The sequence below is a fragment of the Pararge aegeria genome, chromosome 2, assembly GCF_905163445.1.
Source record: "Pararge aegeria chromosome 2, ilParAegt1.1, whole genome shotgun sequence".
Lineage (NCBI taxonomy): Eukaryota > Metazoa > Arthropoda > Insecta > Lepidoptera > Nymphalidae > Pararge > Pararge aegeria.
In genome coordinates, this window is record NC_053181.1 from 1,818,357 (window position 1) to 1,836,813 (window position 18,457).

General features: G+C 38.1%; 1 protein-coding gene across 2 annotated transcripts in view; it reads left to right on the top strand.

Annotated features, from left to right (window-relative positions):
* LOC120629111 overlaps window positions 1–18,457 on the top strand; it is a 123,286-nt gene that overhangs the window by 27,843 nt on the left and 76,986 nt on the right. For both annotated transcript variants that reach the window (XR_005658982.1, XM_039897890.1), the window contains exons 2-4: window positions 8,791–8,907; window positions 12,173–12,273; window positions 13,051–13,197. Coding sequence is in view for 1 of the 2 variants with exons in the window: in XM_039897890.1 (XP_039753824.1) it covers window positions 8,791–8,907; window positions 12,173–12,273; window positions 13,051–13,197 (365 nt within the window). In the remaining variant the exon portion in view is untranslated. The remainder of the gene's footprint in view (window positions 1–8,790; window positions 8,908–12,172; window positions 12,274–13,050; window positions 13,198–18,457) is intronic.

The window sequence follows — 18,457 nt, forward strand, 5'->3', positions numbered from 1 at the left end:
CTATTGAAGATAAAAGACCGAGACGTGCATCGTACCTACGCTACGCGACGCGTACCTAATAAGCTGACTGGAGTCACACGATTTTAATATCGGGTGTGATGCTAGTCTGTATCTGATTTCTCTGAGTAAACACTATGGCAGTGGTTTACTCTAAAACTATCTATACAGGTTTTCGGTTTCAGAGATAAGTCCCAGAGACATATCTAAACTATAGAGGTATATTATGTATTGTCAGTCTAAAGCCTGTAAAGTATTATTTCGGTTTTTCTTTACAAGTTTTATATAAAAATACGTAGTTTTATTGGTCAATCCTTCCCAAGAATTGGAACAAACTGTGGACTGTGGACGACCTTGTGGCCGCTGCCCTCCTAAAACGTACTCTGCGGTTGAGCAAGGGATTGAGCAAACCTACTCACCTGTTGGTATACCTACTTACCGTATAAAATAACTGGTTAATATTATATTCAATATATTTAAAAGAGGAGGTTCTCAATTCGAATGTGTTTTGTTTTATTTCACTACAAGTTAGCCTTTGATAGCAGTGTCACTGAATCTAGCAGTGAGTCTAAGATTATACCGGGCTAACCTGCTAGGTACGGCAGTTGTATACAAACCCATTTGACGGCCGATTGGCGCAGTTTGCGGCGACTCTGCTTTCTGAGCCCAAGGCCGAGGGTTCGATTCCCACTACTGGAAAATGTTTGTGTGATGAGCATGAATGTTTCTCAGTGTCTGGGTGTTTATATATATTTTCCTAGTATTTATGTATATAATTCATAAAAATATTCATCAGGCATCTTATTACCCATAACACAAGCTACGCTTACTTTGGGGCTAGATGGCGATATTGTATTGTCGTAGTATATTTATTTATTATTTATTCATTACTTCTACATCGGTTCGAAACGGCACAATCTCTTAGCGGCACATCTTTGTCGGTTGTTTTTTTGTCAGAGTGGTAACAAGCCACGGCCAAAGCCACCAGAAAAAAGGACAGATCTTCATTTACCTTCACATATTTATACGTTTATGTTATCTTTTTAATCCTTTGGTGTTTTATGTATATATAATTTTATTTTTCCTTACACTCTCTCCTTGTCAAGCTCACTTCGCATTCTATATGTTTAAACGTTTCCCACTTAATCCGTGACGTAAACAAGCCTAGACCTGAAAATCTAGACATTTAGTTCGTAATTTAGTTAGTTGTAAAGTTATTTTGATTAGTTTTAATTAGTTTACTTATGTGTGGAAGCTGACAAATTATTCTCTATCATTTATTCTTTTTTTTTTGTTAATAAACAATGCTTAAAAATAAAATAAAAAACACTATTAAAAATGTATAAAAAAAAACTTTCACTTTCCGCTTGCGGGGCTATTGAATGCCCAAGCAACCGGCGGCCAGGGCTCCAGAGTGAGGAAACTCCTCACAATACGCGCCGTTTCAAGGACTACTGCCTTCTATATCCGACCCTTGATCCAACAACCAAGCGAAAGCTTCTTAAGATGTTGGTCGAAGCTTTTCGCGAGAAGACCATTGACTGAAACGATGATCGGAACAATAACGGTCGACTCAACATTCCACATGGCGGTAATCTCGTGAGCAAGGTCAAGAAAAAAAAGGTAAAAGTATCTAAATACTTGATTTAGATACTTTTACCTTTTTTTTCTTTTTCTTTTTTTGGAAGCTGACAAATTATTATTATTATTATTAGTTTTTCCAGCGTTAGCTTCGCAAGTTATGTTGGTATTGATCTGATCTGGTGGTGATATCGGGACTCTTCGTCCTCAAACGTTATGTAATCCTTGTTCACCTGGTACAGCTTTTTGTGGTAAAGCTCGTCCGGGGAAGTGGTATCGGCATGCTTATCTCTGCCGTTATTCAGCATTGTTGCAATGCTGTGTTGCTGTCTGAAGGACGTGGTTGCCAGTGTAATTACAGGCTCATGAGGCTGAACACCTATGCCTCAGGTTAAAGGGCACAGGGCGGCATGTTGCAGGACGCGTTCCTTACATGCCCTGCGAAGTGTTTGCTTTGTTTATAGGGATATAGGGATGGTTTTACACTTACTATTATGTGGAACATCTGCCTGGTCCTTCAGTTATACTCGTATGGGAGTCACTGCTGGGCATTTCAAATGGATTGGTGCAAGAGAGAGTCGCATATATTATGCATTATTTTTATTATCTTTTAGTTATATAGCCTTGATGCCTGAAATAAAGATTATTATTATCTTTATATATTTTTTCTTGTGTGCGTGTGTATGTCACTGAACTCCTCCTAGTAGGCTGGACCGATTTGAATGAATTTTTTTGATATACGTTTACGTTCCGGATGGTTTAGATTCACAAATTAGCCCGACAGACGGCGCTGGGATCCGCTAGTAGCTATATAAAAAAGGTACTGCGACTTCAGAACTCTACACAGAAACACTCATCAGTCCAGGCAGAATTCAGCTAACAGTAAATTTCCAAATCGTTGTCAAGGAACGAACCTGGGACATCTAACTTACATGACCACAGAGCTCGCCGCCGCGTCACGGAAGTCGTCAAAAACCGTACGTAGGTATCATGTTCCGTGGAGCGGAAATCTGTCTCTGAACTCAAAAGCCAATTATCCACGGTGTAATTGGTGCTAAGACAACTCTTTTTTTTAATGATTTTAAACCCTTTTAATGACAACGGTTATAAGTGTTTTGATTACATTTGTGATGATAATCAGTCACGTAACGGTGTGAAGCCTTGACTTTGAATCATATTAAGTATTATTTCTAGAGTTATAACGAAAACTTTAAACGTATTATATAACGTATTATAGTTGTGTTTTATACAACGAGCTATCTTAAAAGTTAATTGGTATCCATATCTTTTATCACACACTCACCCACAGCGTTTAGGAAAAAATCACCGAATTTATAATCGGCAAGTTCTTCTAGAAAATAAACGTTAGTTATTTAAACCTGATGTTATAAAGTAAGATTTTTTTTAATTCGAATCGTTTGTTTCTGAGATTAGCGCGCTGAACCAAACAAACTCTTCAGCTTTATAATCCTATTAATATTATAAATATGAAAGTGTGGCTGTTTGTTACTCAATAACACAAAAACGGCTAAACGGATTTAAATGAAATTTGGCATGCATGTAGCCTTTGACATGGATACAAACATAGGCTACCTTTTATTCCGATTCCTTAAGTAGTTCCCGAGGGAAAATTATTTTTTTTTATGAGCCGAGCCGCGGGCAGACGACTATGATATTTGGTATGCATGTCACCTATGCTATGGAAAAGGACATATACTTTCTGTACCTATCTCTAATAGTTCCCGTGGTGAATAAAAACCTGTAGCGCCATCCAGTTCTGTAATGTAGAGACCGCTAATGTGGAGCACATTGACGAATGTCAATCCTGCAAGGCATCGGTGACGCTACACCACCACCTCTGTTTTTACTCTAATTTTACATTTTGGAGGTGGCCATTTGCATTTTTTATACTTAGGTAATTATGACTTAGTATTTAAAAAAAACTGTTGTAATTGCAGCCCAGTGCTGGACTTTACACTTTCACGTTAACTCGTGAAGTGCCGAGTTTGCTCGGCTCTCAGGTCAATCTTGTCAAGATTTTTAGTAACAAAATGTAAGCACGTGGTTTGTAATTTATGCACCAGAGTGTGTAAGTTTACAAAATGCCGTTTAACCTTTCGCAATCACCACACTGAAATAATCAAACCGACTCTACCACGTGTAGTGCGGGCTAATTAAGATTTTATTGCGGTACCATTTGCTCTAAACTAAATTAACTTTGTACTCGAAATAAACCGTAAACCTTTTACGGTCGTAACTTATTATTTGTAAAGACATCGAAAAAAAAACTCTAAAAGTACATCAAAACTTATCTAATTTTATTTAAATATTTTAACTGGTACCGACCTACTTCTCAATTGATACGTGCATTTACACTGAATTACTATATAGACCTAAAAATATATTTCTACTGTTCCTGCCACCACATGTTGTAAATAAAAACACGTGAATTAATATTATGAGGCTTTATAAATAAATGTAAACATATTTTTTTAACTTGTTTAGGAGTTTTAAATAGTTTCTTAGAAAATAATTGTTTTTGTGGCACACATACAATTTATATCCTAATTTATTACCAGGTAATATTTAAGTTTTACACGTAGGTACTCAAGTAATCCTTAGGGCAAGGTTGAACAATCGGTGTCAAAGTCTTAGCGACCATGACTTAATAAGAAATTACGATATCCTTACGACATAAATCCTCGCGTAAAACGTACACGAGCCAATTACTCATGAGTACACATACTGCCGAAATATCCGTTTATATTATCTACGGTAATTTTGAATAATCTAAAAACGCGGGAACACGTCAGTCAGTGTTGCAGCCAAAGTAAGGAGTTGGCGACGCAGCTACAGTGTTATATTGCCCGAACCATTTAGAGACACTTTTTTACTCTTAATAACTTAAAATCTATTTAACAAAAGCTTATGAAATTTGGTTAGATTATTAAAACCCCTCAGATCAATTAGACCCCAAACTTTATAAACACAGCTTAATAAAGAGCTCTAAAAGGAAATGAATACAAATCATTCAGACTAAAATATTAATTTATAGTTAATTATATCATTATGCCATAAAATAAATTTGTAACATATAAAGTAACTTTATTATTAGTAAATTTGTACAAATACGAAGGTATTTAGGATTTTTGTTAACTCTGTCTGGTCTTGACGTTTTAATAGTACAACGAGCGACAAATATCAGTGAAATGTATGTAGCCGTTTACGCATATCAAACTTTATATCCTCAATGGGATAATGTTAATCGTATTAGGCTCGCAAATCCTGTGCCTACTTCTGATTTTTCGCAGGTTAATATTATCCTATGCCCATCATCAGCATGCCGGTATAGGTAACAAACAAACATATAGCCCCATGTTTAGGGCTTCGCCACTTTCGGGGGGCCGAGTTTAAATACCAGCTTCTCCAACTTTTCTAACCAACGGTAAAGGAAAACATCGTGAGGAAACCTTCAAGCCTGAAAGTTCTCCATAATATTCTCTAAAGTGTGTGGAGTCCACCAATCCACACAGTGCCAGTGAGAAGAGAATATAAATATAGCTCTTCTGAAACTGCTGACTTAATTTACTTTACTAACAGATTTTAATTTACTAAGTGGCCTTATGACATGGGGCTTGTGCTAAATGCAAGAAAGACGAAACTGATGTGCATCAGCTCCAGTCAAAACAGAAGTACTGTAACTCCATTCCTGATTGCCCATAGCCATGCATGCTTACGTGCTACCATAAATCCGTGTAATTGTGGTTCTGTTGCCTTGGTTGGTTACCGTAGATACCTTGGTGTCGTAATTGACGATCTTCTTAAGTGGACAGCACACAAAAACCACGTGTGTGATAAATTACGATCCATGTTGGCAAAATTAACTCTTATAAAAAATAGAATACCTTATCATATTCGCTTATCGCTTTACAAAGCTCTTGCCGAATCAACTATTGCCTATGGTCTTAGTAGTTATGGCAGAACATTGAAATCGCATTTAGATACCATTTACCAGCTCCAAATGCGCTTGCTAAAAACCGTTGTACCATACAAAGTCAAAAACAATTTTAGAGGTGGCATGAATTATTCTCTTCATGCCAATACACGGTATTATTAAATATACCTTATTAATGGAGAACTTTTTCAATAAAAATCTCCAAAAACAGATTAAACTACCAATAATAACGCGCAGTATGTAAACGCCCAACTCATTATTGCCCAAAGTAACAATCTGTACGGAAGGCAGACCCTGGATTGTCTAGTGCCGACTTTGCTGAACAGCTTGCCTTATAAACTAAAGCAGGAAATAAACGCTAAAAACATAAAGGAGAAACTTAAGACATTTTTCTTTCAAACTAATATGTGTAATAATAAATAGCTGGAAGGAAGCTAATAGACCTGATATAGTGCTAGTCGATCGATCAGTGCGCCGTGCAATAATTGTTGACATAACTATCCCACATGACGATAATCTGGTGAAAGCTGAAAAGGAAAAAGTATCTAAATACTTGGACCTTGCTCACGAGATTACCGCCATGTGGAATGTTGAGTCGACCGTTGTTGTTCCGATCGTCTTTTCAGTCAATGGTCTTCTCGCGAAAAGCTTCGACCAACATCTCAAGAAGCTTTCGCTTGGTTGTTGGATCAGAAGGCAGTAGTCCTTGAAACGGCGCGTATTGTGAGGAGGTTCCTCACTCTGGAGCCCTGACCACCGGTTGCTTGGGCATTCAAAAGCCCCGCAAGCGGAGGGTGGAAGTTTTTTTTTATAAATTTTTAATAGTGTTTTTTAATTTATTCTTAAGCATTGTTAATAATTAAAAAAAAAAAGAAAAATAATATATGATAGTAATAATAGCTGGAACATCCTGTTTAAAGTTTACTCAAACGATAAAATGCGATATGTGGAACTGGTTGAAACGCGATCATTATTTTTTATATTTTTTTTAGAACTACCCGTCATATTTTGTATGCAGCTTTAAAATACTTTACCTACTTATAATTCCGAGCGCTGAACGATGAATACCGGCGTACGGATAAACCCAATTGGGTTTTTGTTACGCCGTAACAGATATTATTATGTTAACATAAAACATGTGTATTTTTCATTAAATTAATAATAAAATAATATATCATTGATTTCCACAAAGTGACGCCTGCTTCTAGCCAATACATATTTATTGTAAACTACTGTTTTTACTGTAATTTTAGTTCGAGTAGTAAGTGAGTTTAAACAGTTGCACTCGATCTCAAATTCTCAACCCGATTTACGCAACTCGTGGCCCAACGATGCCGTTGCCTAACCAATTGTAAGTAAATACTCACTAGTTAAAAACTAAATTTGCACATACCTACATACATATACCTACCTAACCTAACTCAGGACAGTACGTATACAGTCAAAATGTAGCAAACATGCATTTGTAATAGTAAAAGTAAACTATTGCGAAAACGTTCACCAATTATGACAATATTTCGAAGGTTTATTTTTGCAGTAACCTGTATTTGTACTTATGATAATTATAGTTATTTTCGGCATGCAACCGACATACCAACACTGCGTTTCTTAAACATAGTTCAACGGGTACATACCACGATAATATTATTGGATTTGACTGATTTGATGAGTATGTCAGTTATATTTAACGCGCACCCCTAATCGGATTCTAAGCGACATCGTTCCGGAACGCTAAATCGTTAAGCGGTATCTTTGTCGGTAGGGTGATAACTAGCCTCCGAGCAGACCTCCCTGGTCTGGTGTAGTGGAAGGCTACGGCCGTGGCTACATACCACCTACCCTACCGAGAAAGACGTGCCGTCAAGCGATATAGTGTTCCGATACGTAACAAAGTAGAATCGAATTACTTCTAACAGCTTAGCCCGCTACCATCTTAGTCTGCATCATCACTAACATCACGAGATTCCAAAGGCTAACATTAAAATGAAAAACCCTCCAACTTTCAATACAGTGTACATTATTCTACAAGTCAAGCCCTTTCATTTTATACCCATTGAGAGACATTGACAAAAGAAAAAGTAATCCGCCATTTTGTAGCGGCGGCTTTCTCGGGCCGATTTTCAGTAAATTGCTAAGAACATTCCCGGCTAAAAAACCCTACTTCGTTTTTAGTTCGGGGTCAAAAAAATAAGTTGAAATTTAATGTTATTTTCAGCGTCTTATCGACGTACCTTTAAATTCAAAATTCAAATTCAAATTCAAAATTCATTTATTTCAAGTAGGCCTAATATAAGCACTTTTGAAACGTCAAGTCTGTCTGTGTGTAGTGACTCTACCACCGATTCGGAAGGCAGATTCTACCGAGAAGAAGCCGGCAAGAAACTCAGCAGTCGCTCTTTTCCAATATCAACAATTTACATTTTACATTTTAAAATTCATTTTTCTATCTTGTGAGAGATGAAAGCGAAGCCGGATGCTTCCAAGCAACCTTGTCATTAACTTCAAAGTCGAAGTCAAATATTTCATAATTCAAATAGGCACAAAGATTGCGATTTTTTATGCGTTGCTTACATACAAAATGTGTACATAGTAGGGAGCGAGTGATGGCGATAACTCCATTCGTAAACTTAAAACTAAATAAATAAATAAATAAATATACTACGACAATTCACACACCGCCATCTAGTCCCAAAGTAAGCGTAGCTTATGTTATGGGTACTAAGATAACTGATGAATATTTTTATGAATAATGTACATAAATACTTATAATATACATATAAACACCCAGACACTGAAAAACATTCATGTTCTTCACACAAACATTTTCCAGTTGCGGGTCGCTGCCCACTGCGCCAATCGGCCGTCAAAACAAAAACTAAAATTTACCTTCTGCTACAACTTTATCAACTCTCAGAGCACTGCGCACAAGTCGAAATAATATCCAAATAATATATGTATTAATAAACTTCTTCTGTTCCATTTTCCAGTTATTTAGCAGGTGGATACGTTAATTATCCCTTGTCAAGGGATATAATCGGGGGATATAATTTTTATCTCCCGCCCTGCTGGTCCAAGAAGAAACCCACAACAAATTTAGCCACTGGACGGTTCGCTGGAGGGCCCAGGCCATAGTTAGTCCATTCAAAAGTTAATGATGTTTCCCATTTTACTTCGATGTAGTTACATATTCCGCTAGCCTTGCGCGGTATAAGCTACGGCTGCTGCTGATTTATAAATTTTAAATGTTTTGATTACAGGGACGAGCGAAAGGAGTCCAGAAGGCGATGCATAGCGCCCACAGAGAATAATATATGCCTTAGATGTGGCGGAGACCAGCTCGGAGGCGCTGTACCTTGCATCTGTCTAGAACATAGGTAAATAATAACTCGTTCGCTCCTATCCCATTGGCGTTATGCGAGCATTATTCCCGTTTTCTCTAAATCTATTAACCGCCTTACCAGACGGCCGATTGGCGCAGTGGGTAGTGACCCTGCTTTCTGAGTCCAAGACTGTGGGTTCGATTATTTTTGTCTATTTAACTATTAATGTATATTATTCATAAAAATATTCATCAGTCATCTTAGATGGCGATGCGTGTATGGATGGTAGTATCGATGAGGTGTAAGGGACAGCTGTTCAAGTACAAGTTAGTATATTTATTTATTATTTGTAGTTATTTAGGTGATTCCTAGAAAAAAAAACTTTTAAAGAGCTCTTATTTGATGTTTAACAACGTTAGAGTTTACACTTACTAAACCGATTCCGATTCCGATATTGACACATGAATATGACACGTACGTCATTAGTGAAAATGGGCATTAGATATCTTCAACATCGCGAGTACCCAGTCGCAAGCGTTCGCCCTGCGACTCCGCAGTCGGTTATTGACATTAATACTAGTACAGTGCGAAATAATCACTTTCCCAGGATTTTTACAATTTTATTTATTTTCCTTTTTCGTTAAAGTAGCAAAGCCAACATTACCTAAATCCATTTTATCTTTTATTGTACGTCTGCAATCGCAACATTTGCGAGACGGCAGATCACATCACTGCTATGCTGCTGGCGGCAGAATTAAGTACGGTAGTAGGTACTTCTTCACAAAACTAGTCCGGCCGACCAAGACCGACAAAGCCGTGCCGTTAAGCGATTTAGTCTTCCGGTGCGATTTCGCGTAAAAACCGATTTGGGGTATGACTACCAGGGAGTACTCTAACAGATTAGCCCGCTACCATCTTAGACTGCATCACTGCATATCATGATTTGAGATTGCAGTCCAGGACTAACTTGTAGTGGAATAGAAAAAAAAGTACTATTATTCAAAACACGATAATGACGGCCAATTGGCGCAGTGGGCAGCGAACCTGCTTTCTGAGTCCAAGGCCGTGGGTCCGAATCCCACAACTGGAAAATGTTTGTGTGATGAACATGAATGTTTTTCAGTGTCTGGGTGTTTATATGTATATTATAAGTATTTTATGTATATTACCTAATCATAAAATTATTCATCAGTCATCTTAGTACCCATAACACAAGCTACGATTACTTTGGGGCTAGATGGCGATGTGTGTATTGTCGTTGAAAAAACAAAAAAAAAACAGCAGTTCCCTTTAATGGGCACCATATTATTAAATTAATCCGGTATTGATCTGGTCTGGTAGAGATTTCGGAACAGTACGTCTTCAAACGTTATGCAATCCTAGTCCACCTGGTAAAGCTCTATGAAGTACATAACATAATAAGTAAGGTGAGGTCGATTTTTGATAGCAGCTTTTGGTAGCGGAATCCGCCGGCGGAAGTAATACCGACATGCTTCTTCTTCTTCTGCTTGTGGCTCAGGTTCGCCTGGTCCCTGGTGTCACTTCGACCGGCTACGATCTATTGTGACGCCGCTGTCTAGATCTCCCACTAGCACTTTCCTTGCTGGAAGAAATTTAGCAATTTTAGTATCGCAATGTGGGTTATATTGCGATCCTTGTGAATTCACACAGAGCGCAACAATACAAATCATATTGCTCTGATGTCTGATGACATTGAGGATGCGGAGGGCGCGCGTCATTGGTGCCTTCTTTAATAATTTTGTCCACCTAATTGGTAGTTCCAGCAGTAGATGCTGAAGTACCGTCTATTTAAGAGAATGTAATGCTAACAGCACTTACTTGGCTTGAGACATCGCTTAGCAACGACTTTTTATCCGGGTCTTAGTAACCAATAATTACTTATTAAATTGTTACTATCTAAGTTAGGTCTAATATAGGTTCAGATTCCGTTGTACAAAAATGTCGAAACAAAATTAAATTGATAGATCTAAAAGTAGTTTTACCCTTTCCGCGCTTTCAGCTCTAGTTTTTTACACTAATTTTAGGCATGCCAATTTAGCTTCATCATCATCCTCTGGTTGTATACTTATATACTTCCCCAAAGGAGTGCTGCGTTTATGCATCAACGCAGGGCAGGAACAGATTAAGTGCAGCGGCGTCTCCGCAGCCTCCTTACAGAGTCTACATAGATCTGTGTCCTGCAGCTTTAGGTTGAACTTGTGACTGTTAAGCCCACAGTGCCCCGTGAGCGCACACACTAGGATGCATAGGTTTTTTCAGTTGAGTGCTAATGCCTCAGACGCGGCCCTTCTGTTGAATGGTTTTATTATCACTCGAGATTGGTTCATTCCGAGGAGTTATCTCTAGCGAATGAGTGTATGGTAGTTACAATAGGTTTGTAGGGTGAGTTGCGCCAGGCTTTTGGGTATTCCGCAGGCCTATTTGCTTCACTAAAGCGCCTGATTTTGCAAGTTTATCGGCCTTTTCGTTGCCGATGATCCCCTCATGGCCTGGAACCCAACGTAGAATGACTATGTTAGTTAATGCCAGGGTATTCAGGTTTTGCCTGCAGTTTTCTTATTTTAGCCACTATTCTGCTGAATTTGTTATGAATGGAATACATTGCAACAATGCTTTGCTGCAATGCTGTATTCCGTTCTGGCAAGGATGGTTGCCGGTGCAATAACAGGTACATGGGACTTAACAGTTCAGGTTGATGGACACAGGGTCACAGGTAGGACGTATTCCTTGCCCTGCGAAGTGTTGCTCTGTTAATATTCGATCACTAACCACCGGTTTGCCATAGATGAAAAATGTGTGTTACGTATATTTCAAGCTAAACGCTCCCCAACCTAGACCGTATGCTCTCCATATTAAGTTGTCAAGGGGAAGTAAATTAGTGATATCTGCATATCGTCTGCGGAAGGTGCAGAACTCCATTGTGGGGTTGAGTATACGCTTTTACAACATGATTCCTAAGGAAATTCTTGACCTACAATGCATACGTTTAAAAAATGTGGAAAAACGCATCTAGTACAGCGAGGTTACTATACATTTAATGAATTCCTCATCTCCCGCAAGATAGCATAATTGTTGTAAATGTTGATGTTGGAAAAGAGCAACTACTGAGTTTCTTGCCGGCTCTTCTCGGTAGAATCTGCTTTCCGAACCGGTGGTAGAGTCACTACAAACATACATACTTGACTTTTCAAAAGTGCTTATAAAGTAGGCCTACTTGAAATAAATGAATTTGAATTTGAATTTGATGCTTACACTGACGTAATAAGAAAGATGCTTATGATAGAACGAACTGTTTCAGGCCAGTGAAGTTCGAGTCAGGCGCGTGGTTCTTGCGTCAGGCGCAACGAGCTCTCAGCCTTATGCCGTGGTCCTTCAGCACTGACCGGTTGGAACAAATTGGTAAGTTGATATCCTGGAGGGTGAGATTCCCTTTAGGGGTATAAGAAAAAGTTAACACAAGTTATCGCATGTTAAGCATAAAAGCTGGGACCGACCGATTTCTAAACCTCTGGTGGATATTGAGAAAGGAAAATTTGCCAATTTTTTCTTTCTATTCTACTACAAATTAGCCCTTGACTGCAATCTCACCTGATGGTAAATGATGATGCAGTCTTACATAATAGCAGGCTATCCTGTTAAAAGTATGGCACCCTTACCCCTAATTGGTTTCTACTCGACATCGTACGGGAACGCTAAATTGCTTAGCGGCACGTCTTAGTCGGTGGGGTTTTAATTAACCACAGTCGAAGCCTCACATCAGACCAGAGCAGAGAAAATTCAGAAATTAAGAATTCCCAAATGGCCTCTGTCGGTATCTGAACCCGGGACCCACAACTTAAAACCACAGCGCTCAATACCGCGCCAGGTGGGTCGTCAAAAAAGTCAGGGAGGCCTTTAGAAACGAAATAAGTCTTTGGCATCTCAGAATGTAATGCAAACCTTAATACAGTAACTACGTTACGTTTTCTTTTTTTTTTTTTTATACATAGTTTAAGTTGTCAATGACAAGTTCTTTGTGTAACTGGTACTTTATATGTTAATTGCTTTGTGTTGTTTTTTTCTCAAATAAAAGATTTTATTTATTTATTTTATTTTACTATAACTACGTTTAACTTAAAATGGAACTATAATTTGAATAGAATATCACAGTTCAAAGAGATGTATTTATAATTACAGATGAAGAAGAATGCGAAGGTCCCAGTTCCAGCGAGGGTCGGAGCGACGTGCACAATGTGCGGGAGTTCCTGGAGGCGATATCGGCGCGGCTGGCTGGCGGGACTCTCGAGGGGACCAGAGTCGCCCCTCTGTACGACCACCCGGCATGTGAGTAGTAAAATAATCATTGTTCTCCTTTAACGGTGGTGTACGGTAAACTTCGTAAGAATTTATAATTACACCACAATAGTTTAAGTCTACTTGTGAATTTTGGTTAGTAAATTTATTTTTTATTATTATTTATTTATTATAATTATAATTATTAAAAAAAAAAAAACAAATCCAAAATATTATCGTGGTATGTACCCGTTGCACTATACTTAATAAATTCAAATAAAAACAACATTTGGCCGTTTTCACTAATGACGGACAAGGCAATGCCAAAGTAAGTATCGCCTTATCGAAGAACATGGTCGAAACGTTTTTTTCAGGCATTCGATTTAGGTGACGCCTAGGTTTAGTGAAAACGGGGAATTATCTGGCAATTCAAAATTGAAAATTAATTTATTTTAAGTAGGCATAATATAAGCACTTTTGAAACGTCAAGTCTGTCTGTTTGTAGTGACAACGGTTCGGAAGGCATATTCTACCGAGAAAAAGCTGGCAAAAAACTCAGCAGTCGCTCTTTTCCAACATTTCCAATTAACTTTAAAGCATGCGTAAAGTGAGGATAGGTGGATTTCCGTATTACCGGGACGTTCTTCCCGTCATAGTGCACACAAAATTGCTATGAACCCTGGGAACATAAGCCTATAGGCAGGAGACAAAAATAATACCCCTATATTAGCACGGCTAGACAGGAGACAATTATTTCCTTTGAAAGGATAACAACGTTGTGGGCACATTATTAAGCTGAGTCAGAACCTTTTTACTGGCACGACTTAAAGTATAAATAAATAATATTAAATTTTAACTTACTCCGTATTTAAGAATGTTAAATATGTTCGGGTAAATAAACATATACTACTCTGTTCTATTCTATTCTATTTAAAAATGTATCTTTTTCCACAGCTTTATCAACTCCCAGAGCACTGGCGCACAAGTGGAAATAATGTCTAAATAATATATGTGTAATAATAAACGGGGGTAAACTTCTCCTATTCCATTTCCTGGTGCTTTAGCAGGTGGACATGTTAATTATATTCCCATTCAGGGGATAAAGGTAATCGGGGGATATAATTTTTATCCCTTGCGTGTGCTAGCCCTGCATGGTTCGGGGTTTCCAAAACACAGCAACAGGGAATAAGAGAGATAGATAGAAGATATTCTACGTTTATTTTTGGATATTATTTCCACTTGTGTTCCAATGCTCTGAGAGTTGATAAAGCTGTGGGGGAAGATATAACTTTTTCTCATCCCTTATTTAAAAAAATTTAAAATCAGGTTGAATGGTCGTTGTAATGAGGGGTAAGGTGTTTAGGTCTTTTTAGCAATAGTAGAAATTGATTCAAATTGAAAAAACCTTAATCGGAAATCTACTTTTAACTAGTTTCAAAAGATTAAAAGCACACGCTACTAAAACCGAGCCAGATATACCAGCCAGATCTACATCCAAAATCTAAATTTAATGTTCGTATTAAAATTCGAAAAAACTAAAAAATCTTATTTTTTATATTGAAAATTGGAATAATCTCCTCAGATTAGTGTATTGTCATCGGTCCTCGATATGTCTACAAAGTTTGAACGAAATCTGGCCGTTTAAAGTGGGTCGAAATCGCGCCCAAAGAAGTCGGTTACAAACAAACATACAAACATACAGGTGAAGCTAAAAATGTTTCGTGTTCCTAAATCTCGTTTAATTTAATAGGCTAAAATTTAGTATCGCCCTTTGAACATTGTTCCAGGGTTGCACTATTTTACAATTTAGTTTAGATCTATATACAACTTTTTTGTAGACTACAGTAATCACGAAGTTTCCTTAAACTCATACTACTTGCTGAATGCTGAGGCGATATCGTGCAATGTTCTGCTTGAAATGTGATCGCATAGTTATACCTACCTCATTACACTGATCTTAAATATTTGTTGTCCCACGAAAAAATTAAAAACTCTACTTTTATAAAATGGAAGGAATGTTTCTTTTAATATTCTTATTTGTTCACGACATAAATTTATTACTGACAATGTAGATGGGTCTAAAAATTAGGAAGCACGGGGCTATGTATCATCATCATATCAACCCTTTACCGGTCTACTAGAGCGCACGAGTCTCCTCCCACAATTAATGAATGAATTAATGAATGAATGAATACACTTTTATTACAATAAAAGTGTATTCATTCACCAAAGAAAAAAGTAGTTACAGAGATATAAATACATAGCAAGAGAGTACAATTTGGTGGCCTTATCGCTACATAGCGATTTCTTCCAGGCAACCAATGGTTTAAAAGGAAAAAACATATAAAAGAGGTAGGTGATGCAATAAATAAGATTTGAAAATTATACAAATATATATATATATAAATATAACTTTAATATATGAGTGCATACCCTCTATGCACGCCACTGAGTGCGGTAGGTATTTTTTAACATTACTTAGTCTTGTTATGATGCAATTAAGTGAAAAATTCAAGGAAAATAATGCAAAAGTCTAGTTGTTTTAATAGTATTAAAGCTGTCACCAGGCTTATTTCTGCGGCCAAGCAGCATTGATGCAATGCTGTGTTTCGAAGGACTTGGTTGTCGGTGTAATAACAGACATATGAGGCTTAACATTAGGTTGTTGGACACAGAGCGACACGTTGTAGGAAGTGTTCCTTGCTGGAAGTGTTGCTCTATTTAAAAGCGATGGTTGACCACTTACCGTTTTTTTTTTTTTTTTATTAACGATAGGCCAGCGTTTGACGACAATCATGCCCGTTAGAAAGCAACGATGAGGTCTAGGTTGGAGCACGCTTGCCTAGAAAAAGCCTATTCACTCTAGCCTTGAAGGTACTCAAATTATATGTGGCAGGAAACACCGTTAGATGGGCCATCTGTTCGGTCCGTCAATTATTGTTTTTAAAATAAGTCTTTTTCCAAAACAAAAATAAACATTGTCGTATGTACCTTAACCTACACTGTAAATATAAATTAATCCTTGTATAGATGTGAGCATGTTCGAGCGGCACCACGTGGCCTTACGCGACACGCTCGCCGCTCTAACCACCGCGCTACGAGACGCGCTCAAACGTAAGCTAGCACCTGGCATGCGCATAGCAGAAGCATGCTCCCCTCGCTGCACTATATTACTCTTCACCTTACCGTGCTTAAACTAAGCTAGTATCTGGCATGCTCTGTGGCAGGCACATAGCTGAGGCATGCTCACAACACTCGGACGTTATCTAGCACATGGCATGCACTGTGGCTGGTACACAGCACCCTGTTAAAGTTGAAGCATGCTCCCCTCGCTGCACTATATTACTCTTCACCTTACCGTGCTTAAACTAAGCTAGTATCTGGCATGCTCTGTGGCAGGCACATAGCTGAGGCATGCTCACAACACTCGGACGTTATCTAGCACATGGCATGCACTGTGGCTGGTACACAGCACCCTGTTAAAGTTGAAGCATGCTGACCCCGCCACTATATATCAATCACTTCACCAAAGCCATAGCGCTCCAAACTCACCTTCACATGAATTTGAGCATGCTCACGGGTCTATATGTGACACTTACATATTTTATGCGTGATTGCCAGGGGTGGCAGCTTCACTCCCCTGTTCCCCCTGGGTACGCCCATGTAACTAAGAGTAGGGTCTACAAACTCTCATGCTATTGAGGCCTCGCTCTTGACACTACACGACTTCATAGAACCTTCGTTTACGCACCAACCTTCCTGCTGCTCTGCACCCTTTCCGAATTACTGTTCAAAAAATTCTCGCTAACTTAGTATGCACATTGCACTTAATCTACACACTAAATAAGCGAGATAGAGAACATCAACTCCAATTTGCTTACATCTTTTTTGTGGCAAATAAACGTAGACCTAAGTTTGCTTTTGTTTTTTTGCAGGCGTTTAAAATTAACCATTATCTTCAGGTTGACTTAAAAAGGGTTAAGAAATGGCTGAGTAAACTTAATCAGTTTCTGGTAACTTTTTAGAGCACATTTCCTTAAGAACCTGTCATAAATATTTTATGACAAATACGCATATTTTTTATTTCTTGCAAGTTGTGAATGGGTTGGCAAAGGTCAAAAACCTTTTGACCTTCGTTCGTAACTTGTATACAATCGTTTTATTATTTTCCGTCATCGGATCATAATACTTTATATATAACCTGTTTGCAATGACGTCAATAAACATAACTGTGACATCATCATGATGAAAATTATTATCAACTGCTTTTCGCTGCTACTAAAAATATTTTAAACACTTCATCATCACTTTAACCGATTAAAGTCCACTGCTGGACATAGGTCTTTTGTAGGGAGTTCCGAAATCCACGTGCCTCCACGTTTACATGTGCGGGGCGCTATTCCAGCACCTTGGAACCCTATCGTTCATCGTTTCTTCTAGCTATATGCCCCGCCCATTTACACTTCGGCTTCTTAAAACATTTAAATATAATAAATTCTTTAACACCATTATCAATCTATTAACGTGCCATGGCTGGGGTCAAGCTTGCCTCATTCGGTAGAAATTAGACTCACCCCTAGAGTCTAGACCAACGATGCAGTTTTTTTTTTTATCTGATTTGAGGCTTTGGCTATGGCCCATCCTACCGACAAACCACCCACCCTAAAACAAGCAAGCGTTCCGCGACGCCGCATTGAAATTCAGTCATGTCATACGCCTAACAGGTTAGCCCACTATTATCTTAGACTGACACTTTACACAATACGAGATATCATACAATGTCTAGCTTGTAGTAAAATAAAAAACAGCCGCTTTAGATCAACAAAGATACCGCCTTTTTTTTTTTTCACAGCTGATTTTACAATTTGTAGACGTCTCAAACATGTGGATGTTCAAACAAGGCATTGATTTCTTCAAGGAGCCCCTATATTTCCAAAGTCTAGCGCCGCTTTTTACCAGGGATCCCTTGCGACTTTTATTACACCCTTGAATTGGCAAAACAAAAGCAAAGTAGTAAATTAAGTAACAAAACACTGCTCTACGGTTATTTACTTCGTTTATTCCACTTCCATAATTATTACAGCTTGGTCAAACTCCTTAACTTTATTATCCTCTTAGAACTTAGAAGTGATCTGTTAATCCACTCTCCCGCAGCTTTCCCTTGTCACCTACCCCTCCTTCGTCTACTTTCTCCTTATTTTTTTTCTTTAGACGTTTTAGCCCTGATTTCTTGGTTTTTTCAAAATAACTTTAATACATAGTGTTTGTATTCTCTTTGCTAATATGTTGATCCTTTAATATACAATAGGGC